Source organism: Phacochoerus africanus, chromosome X (genome assembly GCF_016906955.1).
Source record: "Phacochoerus africanus isolate WHEZ1 chromosome X, ROS_Pafr_v1, whole genome shotgun sequence".
Classification (NCBI taxonomy): Eukaryota; Metazoa; Chordata; class Mammalia; order Artiodactyla; family Suidae; genus Phacochoerus; species Phacochoerus africanus.
In genome coordinates, this window is record NC_062560.1 from 22,588,335 (window position 1) to 22,602,260 (window position 13,926).

At 37.2% G+C, this 13,926-nt stretch overlaps 1 protein-coding gene across 6 annotated transcripts in view; it reads left to right on the forward strand.

Moving 5' to 3' along the window:
* ZFX (zinc finger protein X-linked) overlaps nt 1-13,926 on the forward strand; it is a 54,817-nt gene that overhangs the window by 12,941 nt on the left and 27,950 nt on the right. For 3 of the 6 annotated variants that reach the window (XM_047764017.1, XM_047764015.1, XM_047764019.1), the window contains exons 2-3: nt 8,615-8,703; nt 11,832-12,401. In XM_047764017.1, the coding sequence (XP_047619973.1) occupies nt 8,643-8,703; nt 11,832-12,401 (631 nt within the window). In that variant the 5' untranslated portion in view covers nt 8,615-8,642. Of the gene's footprint in view, nt 1-6,888; nt 7,890-8,614; nt 8,704-10,191; nt 10,246-11,831; nt 12,402-13,926 lie in introns of those variants that run through there. The other 3 variants (XM_047764016.1, XM_047764018.1, XM_047764020.1) reach the window with 3 other exon arrangements.

The following is a 13,926-nucleotide window of genomic DNA, read 5'->3' on the forward strand; positions in this document are numbered from 1 at the left end:
AAAAAAAAGGTAAATTAGTTTTATAAAAAGAACTGAGAAGGCTTTCCTGTTCTCTGCTCTGGCATAGTTAAAATAGCTTTGGGAAAAGCCTAGAGCTTTTTGAAGGGGTAACAGACAACCCTCCCCCCCCCCCCCCAATTTCATGGTGCTTAGGTTTTCTATCTCTTATTGAGTTAATGCTTATAACTTAACATTTCTCTTCAGTGTGCTAGCTTAGAATTATAGACTACTTTCTTACAAGTTTTTTACTTTTTCTATATCTAAGTGTTTCTTTTTTTTGAATTTTTATTTTTATTTTTACAGAATAAAATACATATATTTAAACACAGTTACGTTCACACAGATTATTATATAATGGATCTTAAGAAAGAGATTAAGTGACTCCCTCTGGAGAAGTGAAATGGAAAATATGCTGAGACAAATAGGAAATTTATTCTATACTTTATCCCATTTTGTATGGCTTTCATCTTTACTATTTAGTATTATCTGTTACATTTCAATTTTTCTTTAAAAATTAGCATTATATTAAAATTGTGTATATTATGCAACTAAAATTTATAAAGAAAGCCTTATATACCATTAAATATTTTATATAGCATAATAAAAAGAATAAGTTAACTGGTAAGAATAACAAAAATAATACAACCTCTGAAAATAAGTAAAATATAAAATGCATAAATTGGTTAAAAAACAGCATAACTATATAAATATGTCCTCACAATCTGTTACATCTTATTGATTCTTCAATAGAGGCATTACACCATTCTAGGTGATGTGATAAACAAGACATTATAGACTCTTTCTTTCTTTTTGTCTTTTTAGGGCTGCACTCGCGGCATATGGAGGTTCCCAGGCTAGGGGTCTAATCAGAGCTATAGCTGCCGGCCTACACCACAGCCACAGCAACGCCAGATCCGAGCCATGTCTGCGACCTACACCACAGCTCACGGCAATACCGGATCCTTAACCCACTGAGCAAGGTCAGGGAATCAAACCCACAACCTCATGGTTCCTAGTCATATTCGTTTTCACTGCACCATGACGGGAACTCCTATTTTTCTTTCTTATTTCAAATTATGTATGTTTGCTTCCCCTTACTTTCTTCCTCTCTTTTAGATTATTGTCTAGTAGTATTTTATTTTCTCTCCAAACTCCTGAAAAAAGTCAGGTATGAATTTTTTGGGGGGAGGCGTAGTGGTGGCCATAAACTAGTTGATTCCCTAGCTGTGCTCCAGAGAGTGATCACGGAATTAATGCTGCTGATACTCAGTCGAGCATGCCCATTGTTGGTCATGTATGAATCAGGCGGGGAGAGAAGTCAGGGGAAGGAGAATTAGATGAAGGTAGCCAAAAGGCACAGACTTCCCAGTTATAAGATAAATACTAGGGGTGTAATGTACAGTGTGATAAAGGTAATTAACACTGCTTTAAGTTACATATGAAAGTTGTTAGAGTAAATATTGAGAGTTCTCATCATAAGGGGAAAATTTTTTTTCCTCTTTCTTTAATATTACATCTATAAGATGATGGGTATCCACTGAACTTGTTGTGGTGTGGTCATCATTTCATGATGTATATAAGTCAAATCATTATGTTGTACACCTTAAACTTAGTGTGGAATGTCAGTTGTAACTCAGTAAAACTGGAAAAACAATAAAGATGAGCAAACGGGGGTAAAATAAAGAAGCAGGTATGTGGGTATATGCAGACCAGCCCCTGCATTGTCCAGCATGTTCTTTTTTATTTTTTGTGATTAAAGGAGTTATTAAGTTATAGGTACAAAGCATACCGCTAATTGTATTAGCAAAGGATCAATGTAAAAATAATCCATAATTCTGCAAATGTCAATTTAAAAAAATTTGTTGCATTTGTCAAAAGGCCTAATATTATATTCTTAACAGTATATATAAGATGTACAGAGAACGTTGTTAGTGTCAGCACTGAGTTTACAGAACCTCACAGACCCAAAGTAATGTATTTAGGAAGAGCAGTAATCAGAAGCCTATGTTCATGTAGGTGAGGGAGAGTCGAGTCAGTATTGGGTTACTGTGTTGATGATCTGACAAGACAGTAATTTTAAGAAGTTTCAGAGTTTCAAAAGATTTAAAATGGTTTAAAAACTGTAAAGCTGCAATATGTCAAATGATTTTTACAACTAGTTACTAGAAAACTATGGAAAGCAGTTAATAGCTTGAATAAAATAACATGAAAGTGAGAATGCTTTAATCTTAGGTAAAAAATACCTGAAAATTATAATACATTATCAGATTTTCTAATACAGCGAAATAGATTGCACATTAAGGAGTTTGATAAGAAAAGCACTTACTAAATTAACAATTGTGGAAATGACCAGTTCAACCCTATTTGGGGAAAAGATGGCAGATAAAAGGAAAAGGGTAGGAGTTCCCGTCGTGGCTCAGTGGAAACAAATCTGACTGGGAACCACGAGGTTGCGGGTTTGATCCCTGGCCTTGCTCAGTGCGTTAAGGATCCGGTGTTGCCGTGAGCTGTGGTATAGGCCAGCAGCTGCAGCTCCGATCTGACCCCTAGCCCGAGAACCTCCATATGCTACTGGTGTAGCCCTAAAAAAACAAGACAAAAAAAAGTGGGGGGGGGGTAAAAGAAAGTTTCTGGTAATACCAACCCTTCTTCATCATGTACTGCTTTTGACAGAAATTAACCTTTTAAAAAGTTTTTCCCTGACAGCTTTATTTAGTTTATTCCATGTACTGTGTAGTCTAAATCTCCATATTATGTCAAAACAGTCTTCATCCTTTGATCACATCTAGTGTTTCACAGACTCCACTCCAGTATACTTACAGCTTAAGGTAAACATTAGAGTAAACCCTGAGTAGAATTTTTGTTCAGTCTCAGCAAAAGCTGATAAGCTGTTTTTAAAAACTTCAAAAAGTGTGATCCAAAGAAATGCGTTGTTAAACATTATGATATACAATAGAATGTTAAATTTATGAACACGGATAAATTATTGAGTATATTAAATAGCAGTACTTCATGAAGGGTTATTGCTTTACATAACAATAACCAGTTAGAAAGTATATACATTTCCTAACATCAAGTTACAGTCCTAAAAACAAAGACATTTAAAAAGAGTAGTGCATTTTAGTGCAACCAAGTTCAGAGGGTATTTTGACAACTCTAAAAATTTTTAAATTTTTTTTATTTTTAAAGTACTTTATTGAGATATGATTGACCTATAAAAGCTTTACACATTTAAAGTATGCAATTTGATGAGTTTGGGAATAAGTGTACACTTATGAAACCATCACCACCATCAAGGCCATAAACATTCATCACCTCACAAAGTTTCTTCCTACCCTGTTGTTGTCATCTTCTCCTCTTCCTTCTTCTGAGAAAACATAAGATCTATCTTCTCAGCAAATTTTAAGTAAATACTACAGTATTGCTAGCTGTAGGCACTGTGCCATAGAAGGGATCTCTAGAACTCTGTATCCTTTGACTTTGACTATTACTTCACCATCTCCTCAATTTTAACCCCTGGGAACCACCATTCTGCTTTCTGCTTCTGTGAGTTAATTGTTTGAGAGTCCACATATAAGTGAGATCATGCAGATTTTTTTTTTTTTTTTTGGTATCTGGCTAATTTAGTATAATGTCCTCTTGCATCTATGTTGTCATAAATGATGGGATTTTAAGGCTGAATAATATCCCACTGTATGTATACACCACATTTCTTTCTTTATCTATTCATCTGTCAGTGGATGTTTAGGTATTTTGGCAACTGTTAATCTGAAAATGAATAGGGGTTTTGGAAAAGTAAGGCTTTAAAAAGACTTTTTTAAGACGAAAAAAAAATTATTTTCTTGTTCAGAAGCATTTAAAAAATTGTTTTTTGTTTTAAATTGAAGTATAGTTAATTTACAATGTTGTGTTAGTTTCAGGACCAAATTTTAATAGATTTTGAAAGTTCAAATTCTTAGACTTTAAGTAAACAGAATCTTGAAATTGCCAATTGGCTTAAATGGTGTTATGGAAAAGACTAATCTGTAACCGAAACTTGACCTTGAATTTTTTTTTTTTTTTTTCCTTTTTAGGGCCACACCCACTGCCTAATAGAGGTTCCCAGGCTAGGGGTTGAACTGGCGCTGTAGCTGCTGGCCTGCAGCACAGGATCCTAGCCACATCTGTGACCTACACCACAGCTCACGGCAACGCTGGATCCTTAACCCACTGAGTGAGGCCAGGGATCGAACCTGCTTCCTCATGGATACTAGTTGGGTTCGTTAACCACTGAGCCATGACGGGAACTCCCCAGAAGTATTTCGAGGGCATTTAATAATCAGACTAAATGTTAGTATATGTTCACCCAAATTGTTAGTTTCTTGGTTCTCTGAAGCATTCTGCTTGTTTGTCTTCAGATTGAACTGGTCTCTGGGCTTGGTTCTTGCAGCAAAGGTAGGGTACTTTCAATTACATCATTGGGGCATATGCTCCCCACCCTTACATTATCACCATCCTAAGAACTTTCCTGAGTAGGTTCCATTCTAAGAACATTGGTTTCATTCTGGTTGTCATAGAATTACTTGTAACCCCACAGGGGTTACAAAGTTGAAGTATAGTCATCTCTGCTTGGCAGTACAAAACATGTTTTTTCCTGATTTGAGGATGGAAAAACAACCGTTCAGAACTGTTTGTTGAAAAATTACTGCTTACCTGAGTCGAAATAAGGTGAGTGGACACCCTCCATTTGGGCCAGAATATCTGTTGGGAAATGGATATGCAGTAAAATGATGGGAATAGTAGCACATAAGTCTGTTATGGTAGCTTGGGTTAATGTTTTAGAGCACCGTAAATGTGGGGGAACTGCTGAAGCTTTCTGAGCAGGGGAGTGCCATGATCAAAGCCATGCTCCCGAGGATTAGTCTATCCCCAGATCACTGGAATGCCCTGGCATTTGGTGCCAGCCCTCACTTGTAGGTTCCTGGTCATTTGTTGTGGGAGTGGCAGAAAGCAAAAAGCCAGTTGAGGCTATTTTTGTCCCCTGGGGATCAGGAAATATGAAGCTGAGAGTTAATGGTAATATTGGGAATAAAAAGAAAGGCCAGATTGCTGAGAAGTTATGGAGAAGGAATGGATACAGTGTGACAAACAGACAAAATAGAAACAGTGAAGAATGAAAAAGCCATGGTGGTCATGTCTTGTCAGGGGAGAGCAGAGTTTTGTTCTGATGAAAATGTTCATCAGACAGTCTGGTGGAAGTGTTAAGTACTACCTTGAGTATGTGAATTTGGGGAATCATCCTTGTGTAAATGGTAGTTGAAAGCCTGGAATAAAGAGAAAGCAGAAGAGAAGAGGGCTGAGTGTCCCACTCTGGGCAAGGCTGCAGTAGTAATGGGAGAGGGGTGGCAGAGTGCATAGCGGTTGGGACGGTGGGAGGGAGGACTAGGATGTCACTTAAACTGAGGGAGAAGAGAATTTCACAATCAATGATTATCTGTCAAACTCTAATAGAAAAGCCAAGAGAAAGAGTTACTGTGCAGGTTGAGAATTCTTAGAGCTGATGAGTTTGGGTTTATGTAGGGAAATTGGGGAAAAGAGTCTTAAATACATCAACAAATCACATTTTTTTGCCTTCTAAATTGGCTTAATTTCATGTGGTACTATGTCATGCTTAGAAAATTAGTTTACATTTATCATTTTGTTATTAAGATTTTTTTTGGCCATACCATGCAGAAGTTCCCGGGCCAGGGATCGAACCTGCACCACAGCAGCGACAACACTGGATCTCCAACGTGCTGAGCCACCAGGGATCTCTTGTACTTACATTTTTAAAAGGGGAAAAAGAATTATGGCCAGAGGTGATTTTGATAGGGAGAGAGCAGAGGCAACTTAGAGCATGCACATCTTTCATTTTTCATAGTTGAAAATTTTTTTTGTTTGTTGGTCCTTTTAATTTGAAGCTTTGAGTAAATAACATGAAACATGCTCTTTCCTGAAAATGAATAGAATATACCTCAGAGTTGACAAACTGAAAATGTATTTATTATATTAATATTAATTTGAGTTTCTCATGGCTATTTTAAGGAATATATATATATATATATATATATATATATATATATATATATATATAAATGCAAATTTAGCACCCGAAAGAAATGTAAATAATGATAATTTACAGCGAACAAATACAATCAGATAAAAAGGAAAAAGGATAAAAGTGTTAGAGAAATTCAGAGGAGGGAGAGATTATTTTTAGCTTTTTTTGTTTGTTTGCTTGTGGGGAAGGGGGTTGAAGGGAAAGATTCAAGCAGAGATGATAGAGGAAATGTATTGTAGGTAGAAGAAACCCCGAGCCAGATACAGAGTTTGGTTTTCCCAGGACATTGGCATTTTGATTGGTTGAAGTGTATGCATGTGGTGGGAGAGAAGGGATGCTTGGTGGAAAATTAGGGACGATAATGACAGAGTTTGTAGCTGGAACTTAGAAGATGACAAGAGTTTCAACTTTATTTGGAGGCAGCAGGGAGCCATTAAACTTTTTTTTTTTTTGTCTTTTTGTCTCTTTAGGGCTGCACCCTGTGGCATATGGAGGTTCCCAGGCTAGGGGTCGAGTCACGGTTGCAGCTGCCGGCCTACGCCAGAGCCACAGCAACGTGGGATCTCACCTGCATCTGCGACCTGCACCATAGCTCACGGCAATGCTGGATCCTTAACCCACTGATCGAGGCCAGAGCTTGAACCCGCAACCTCATGATTACTAGTTCGGTTTGTTAACCACTGAGCCACAACAGGAATTCTGCCATTAAACGTTTTTTGAACAGAGGCCTTTTATATCACCTAGCTGATGCTTTAGAAAAATAACTCTTATTTCTATTATTTGAAATTTTAGTAAGCAGCATGCAACGCTTATATCATCAGCAAAAAAATGATAAAAGAAAGATGCGTCTAATAGTACCGTCTTGGTTGGATTAGAAAGTAAGAAAGTAGAGATAAAGAAACCAGTGAGAGGGGAGAGTTCCCTTGTGGCACAGTGGGTTAAGGATCCAGTGTTGTCACTGCAGCAGCTCAGGTTGCTGCTGTGGGCATGGGTTTAATCCCTGCCGGGGGAACTTCCACATGCCATGGGCATGGCAAAAAGAGAAAGAGGAGAGAGAAAGAAACCAGTGAGGGGGACAGTTTATGTAATACTTAAACATGAGTAAACCCTAATCCCTGGTCCCTGCTCTTTTGAATATTTGGTAGTATGTTATCTGTTTGGTTAAGTTCTCTTTGTTTTAAGTTTTTGGCTTAGGTAGAAAAGGGAGCATTAAGGTCATCGAGGTAGCTTATAGAAACTCAAGGTAGATAAGGTTCTGTAGCTGGCCCTCAGAAAGGTCTAAAACCAGGAGCTAAAAAGCTGTTGATAATCCTCTCCTTTCTCCTCCCTCTACTGTTTCTCAGGACATTCACTTGAATTCTTCTTAATCATTTGTACACTTAATCTCACTAGTCTAGGAGACTGAAGTTGCTGAAATTGGAACCTGGCCTTCCTCAGCTTCAGTGTTCAGTTACCAAGAGAGGATAGAGGGACAAACTGACCTTTGCTCATGGTTTCCATTTTCAGGGATAGGACTTTGATTTTATTCTGCTCAAATATGAACTTATTTTTACTGTTTTATAGCTAGTGCCAATCACCTATGACCAGGAGAGTATAAATACACTGTGGGAATTTACTTCTCTAGATTGGAGGGTTAGTTAAGAGGTTACTGTAAGTTCGGCAAAAATCCCAAAGGATGTTTACTATGATTATGCACTTTGAATTTTTAACCATTGTTTAGTGTATTTTTTTGCAAGATTGCAGACTACATTAAATGTAAAGAAGTAATTTGAAAATCATGCAGGAATTTCCTTCCAATAAGGTGCAAAGTGTAAGTTGAACCTTAACGAAACTGGTTACCCTTGTGGGAGTGTGGCGTATACAGACTGAGAGGAGACAAGAGTGCTGAGATACTGGAAATGTTCTGTATCTTCATCTGGGTAGAGTAGTGATTACACAGATTTATGCATGTGTCAAAATTCATCAAGATGTTTGCTGTATGTGTCTATGTCTAAGTATCTTGAACAAAAAGTCTAGGCAAAGTTGACTATTTGATTTATCCACCTTTCCTTGTTGTACAGATACTTGTATATCATTAAATTTTTGGCAATTTAATTTTAACTTTTCCCTTTTATTTCAGATAGATACATTTTTCTTTTCTTTCTTTCTTTTCTTTTTTTTTTTTTTTGTCTTTTTAGGGCCTCATCTGTGGCATGTGGAAGTTTCCAGGCTAGGGGTTGAATCGGAGCTACAGCTGCCAGCCTGTGCCACAGCAGCTTGGAATCTGAGCCACGTCTGTGACCTACACCACAGCTGATGGCAACGCCGGATCCTGAACCCACTGAGCGAGGCCAGGGATTGAACCCACGTCTTCATGGATACTAGTCAGGTTCATTACCACTGAGCCAGGACGGGAACTCCCAGATAGATACATTTTTGATAGATATTCATCTGTCATATAATTTTGAATGTTTTGGAAATGTCATATTATGATGACTTTTTTAACACGTGATATAAAAAAAGTAATACTTAGTTTACTTTCTTCCCCTAATTTAGGAGCTCTGACCGATGAGAATTAAAGGCCATGGATGAAGATGGACTTGAATTACAACCACAAGAGCCAAACTCATTTTTTGATGCAACAGGTATAACTACTTGGGTTGTTCCACTTTTCACCTACCACATTTGGAGTTGACTATCAAGTAGACAAATTGCTAGACTCTCTCACTGATATTCACACTTAGGTATCTTGTTAGCCTGTCAAGCCTACAAATGTTAAAGTGAGTGCTTTATTGTTCCCCTCCTTAAAATTTGGTTCCCTCATAGCCAACATTCATATTCTTGTCAGTAACAGCAACAGTGTCGAAGCCTTAGTGTTAAGTTATTCTTGCCCAATTATAGCACTAAGTCCTGTTATAGTTCTTCCTTTGAAATCTACTTTCTTCCACATAGACTGGCTCTATCATCTCATTCTTAGTCTGCAATAACTTTTAAATTATTTTCCTTACCCTTAGTCTTTTTTTATCTAGCCCACCAATCAGAAAATAACATATGGATCATGTCATTTCTCTGTTTCCCATTACCCAGAAGGTAAAGTATAAACCTAGGGTCTTCCACATTCTGACTCCATCCTACTTTTAAAATCCTCTTTCTCACACGTTAACAAAAAGAGCCATTTGCTTCAGGAAGATGGAGTCTTACCTCACTTCCCAAACTGTACAAGGAAAATTAAATTTATGAAGTTCTGAAAATAGAGGATCATGGGAGTTCCTGTCGTGGCTCAGTGGAAACAAATCCAACTGGTATCCATGAGGATGCGAGTTCAATCCCTGGCCCCACTCAGTAGGTTAAGGATCTGGCATTGCCTTGAGCTGTGGTGTAGATTGAAGATGCAGCTCGGATCTGGCGTTGCTGTGGCTGTGGTGTAGGCTGGCAGCTGTAGCTCTGATTAGACCCCTAGCCTGGGAACTTCCATATGCCATGGGTGCGGCCCTAAAAAGCAAAAAAACCAAATAAATAATAAGTAAAAATAGAGGAAAATGTATTCACAATTTCTGATTACCCATGGTTCCAGTTATGTAACATAGTGAAGTGTTTATGCTAGGTTTTATAGTATAAAATGGTTTTATATCACACTAGCTATCCATATAAATAAAATGTTAATGACTTTTCCATTGGACTTGAAATGACTGTATTGCAGTATATTAAAGAACTAGCAATTAACTTTATCAGGAAATTAAATACTGGTGATTTTTAATTTTAACTTTAATTTCTAAATCTAATGGATATATGTATTTTTCTTAACAATTTGGGATAATCTTTTGACTCATATTTGGTTATTTAAGTTTGATAATGACAAATGCCAAGTTATGATTCTTTCTCATGAACATGAGGTATAATTAATGTGCTTGAAAGGGAGACTAAGCTCTTTGGAGGAAAATGCACCCTATTTACTAGCTTAATAGTGCCACAAGCAAGCCTGGATCATGGGCTGAGTGGGAGATTGAAGGGCTGTTGCATTTTAGCCCTGATTGTTAACACTTATGGTGTTTGTTTATCTTTGAGCAAGTCACTTAATCTGCCAGGGCCTCCATTTTCATATGTCCTAATAATAATGAAACCTTTCATTACAGTTTTTCAGAACACTTCCCATATATTCCCATTTGATCATCACAACAGTCTGTGAGGTATGCATGGCAGATACTACTGTCCTCATTTTACTGATGAGGAAACCGAAACTCAGAGGTTAAATGACTTGCCCAAGGTCACAAAACTAATAAGTGTCCAAACCCTGTTCTCTGATTTAGATTTTGTAACCAGTACTCTTGCCACTAAGTGCTTTCATCTTTGTGTCTGCAGAATGGAGATTACAGTGATTTATTGCTTGATGTTAATATTGGGAATATTAAAAACATTTAAAAGCATTTTGTAGAAGTTCTATAGGAATTAAAGCAAACATACTCATTATTTCTGGGTGTAATTAAAATGGATCTTAACTGGCTTTAAGATTTCCTACAGTTTTAAAGGTTCTTTGGCTGTTGTTGATTATTTGCATTTGTTTAAAAAAAGCCATGTGTCTCTCTGAGGGCCTGGCCACTGATACACAGTCATTGAGTTAGGCAGCTGCTTGGACTCAGCCTCATCTGAGTCACATCCAGAAGCACTAATTGACTGAATAGCTTTTTAGGTAAGACTTTTAAAAGCAATTGTTTGCTTTTCTCTGGATCAGGAGCCAAGATAGAAGATTCGTTTTATTTTATCTTACATTATGTTTTTAGCAAGGATACTGATTTCGATTCTCATTTGTGGCATTCATTCAGTAATGTTACTGAGCACTGTAATCTGTGCAAACTGTGTGATCTTGGTGAAGTCATTTAATCTCACTGGGCTTCAATTGATTCAACCCTCTACCTTCATTCCTTAACTGCAGAGTGGACTAGAGTAGGGCTTCTTATATTCTGAGGGACTGTTTGGGGGATTGGGATTTGGGGGGATGGGGGGAAGCTGGATGGGGCAAACTACCCTGGTGAAGTTGGGGCAGGCCCTGCTCCAATAACCTCACCTTCCACTGCTCCAGAGCAGCTGCACTTTTATTCATCTTTACCTATCCACAGAGGCTTCTTAACCACTTGTTTTCCCTCTTTAACTGTGGCCTTCTAGCTCTCTTTGTATTAATGGCCCAATCCTTTTTATATTCTAGATTCAGAGGATAGTTTCTGAGTTTTGGTAGTCATAAATGGAGGATATTGGTGGGATATTGTTCTAGAGCAAAGGAGGAGAAAAGGGGAAAAAAAATGGAAGGGAAATAAAACATGGGAGAGATGGAAAGAAGAAAAAATAGGAGTTGAGAGAAATGAGCAAGAAGGGAAACAAGTGAAAAACATATGATGAAGGAAATGAAATATACCATTGCCACCTGAAGTTGCTTTACTTATTAATTTTTATAATCATCCCTTAAGTACCTCTGCATATGGGCTTAATATTAGTCAGCCTAGAATTTTACTTTCATGAATATTTTTTCTATGACTGCCTCAATTACTTTGTTTTTCCATTATTTCCTTATCTGTTAATTGATTTGGGATGAGTGTAAATGTTCTTTTATTAAGAATTTCTATTTCTGATATGATTCAAAAATAGATTCCCTCTTTATTTCTGTAGTCTATTGTAATGTTTGAGATAACTGAAGTGCTAGTCTGTTTTCCTGGTAACAGTTACACTAATTGAGGTACTCATGCATGTCTACCTGAAATTTGTGATTTTTTGTTTTTTTAAGGAGCTGATGCTACACACATGGATGGTGATCAAATTGTTGTGGAAGTACAAGAAACTGTTTTTGTTTCAGATGTTGTGGATTCAGACATAACTGTGCATAACTTTGTTCCTGATGACCCAGACTCAGTTGTAATCCAAGATGTTATCGAGGACGTTGTTATAGAAGATGTTCAGTGCCCAGATATCATGGAAGAGGCAGATGTATCTGAAACGGTCATCATTCCTGAGCAAGTGCTGGACTCAGATGTAACCGAAGAAGTTTCTTTAGCACATTGCACAGTCCCAGATGATGTTTTAGCTTCTGATATTACTTCGGCCTCAATGTCTATGCCAGAACATGTCTTGACAAGTGAATCCATACATGTGTCTGACGTTGGACACGTTGAACATGTTGTTCATGATAGTGTAGTTGAAGCAGAAATCGTCACTGATCCTCTTACAGCTGATGTAGTGTCAGAAGAAGTATTGGTAGCAGATTGTGCCTCTGAAGCAGTCATAGATGCCAATGGGATCCCTGTGGACCAACACGATGATGACAAAAGCAACTGTGAGGACTACCTTATGATTTCCTGTAAGTCTTGGGGTACAATGATTGTAAGATGTGTTTTCGAAGGCTGTCTTTCCCAACTTACATCAAGGGTGAAGTTTTCTTGACTTCTATACAATTCACATAAATCCCATAGACCTTCCTTCATTGTTTCAGTTTGGAGCCTGTAGGATAACTCTTAAGTAAAGTGAAATGGTACAGAGTAGAGTCCTTTCTCAGTAAGAACACAATAGAAAGATGAGATTTTGTCAGTCTAGAGAGACAAATAGGAGAAGCATTAGAACTGAACTTTTTGAAATCATGAAGAATGTGATCGGGCTATTACCAGCCTTTATTAAAATTAGGAATCTTCTTGACACTTAAAAGGAGTTGAACTTGGAGAAAAATGTATAACCAAATTACTTATATCCTTGTACATGGATGTACAGTACTACCTATGTAATACTTAATGTGCTTACTCTACTTATATCTAAAATGCTCTTTATATAACAAATAGCGTGGAAAAGAGCTGTGGTGTAGTATTGAAACATAAATGATTCCAAAACATGATTTCAAGTATTATGGTCTTATATCGGGTTATTAAAGAAAAATAAGGTGTTTTAGAACACACCTCTAATGTCTGGGAGGACAGCTATGTCTTCTTACAATTTATTTCTTGGTACCACTTTCAGAGATGAAATCCTCAGTTGGATAGACCACAGTTCTGACCCAGTATGGAAATTTTTACACCTTAAGGGACTAAACTTCTAACAAAGACTCACAGACTGCCTTTATAAATTCACAAGACTGTTTCCTTTGCTCGAATACCTGTTATAATATAGGAATTTAATATAACATGTTGGAGTCCACCAGCATTTAGGAAATAGCTTTTAAAAGTTCTTAACAAGTTTTGGAAATCAGAGAATTCTTTGTGTAAAGAGGAAGAAAATGCCTTCATTCAGCATGTGTTTATTGTGTACCTCCTGTGTGTCGGATGTTATTGTAGATAGTGTAGGTATGCATATGTGTTAAACAAAAAAATACACAAAACCATTGTCTTTGGAGAGTGTACAATCTACAGTGGGAGAGAAAGATAGGTTACACTTTGATGCATAGGTGTAACTAAATTGCTGTGAAGACAGAATGGAGGTGCTGATCTTTGAACTCAGGGATGAGTTCTAGTTTTACAAGATTAAAAAAGACATGGGTAGGAAGGAGCCATTCTGGGGAAATGGTATAGTATATAAAAAAGGTCTTGGTTTCTGCTGGGAATACTGGGAACTTTAGGATGTATTTGTGTATCTTTATGCACTGTTTAATTACTTAAAATAAATTTCTAGAAATAGAATTGCTGGATCAAAGGGCATATGTATTTACAAGTCTGGTTACATTGCCTTGGTATTTTGCCTAATATGATTGCTCACCAAGTTTATGAGAATGTTTCCCTACACTCTGACCAACACAGGGTATTGTTTTCCTTTTTAATTTTTGCCAATCTGGGATAGGGAAAAATATATTAACCTGTTTCAAGTTTGAATTTATTTTAGGAAGATAGTCCTGGTAGTAATAT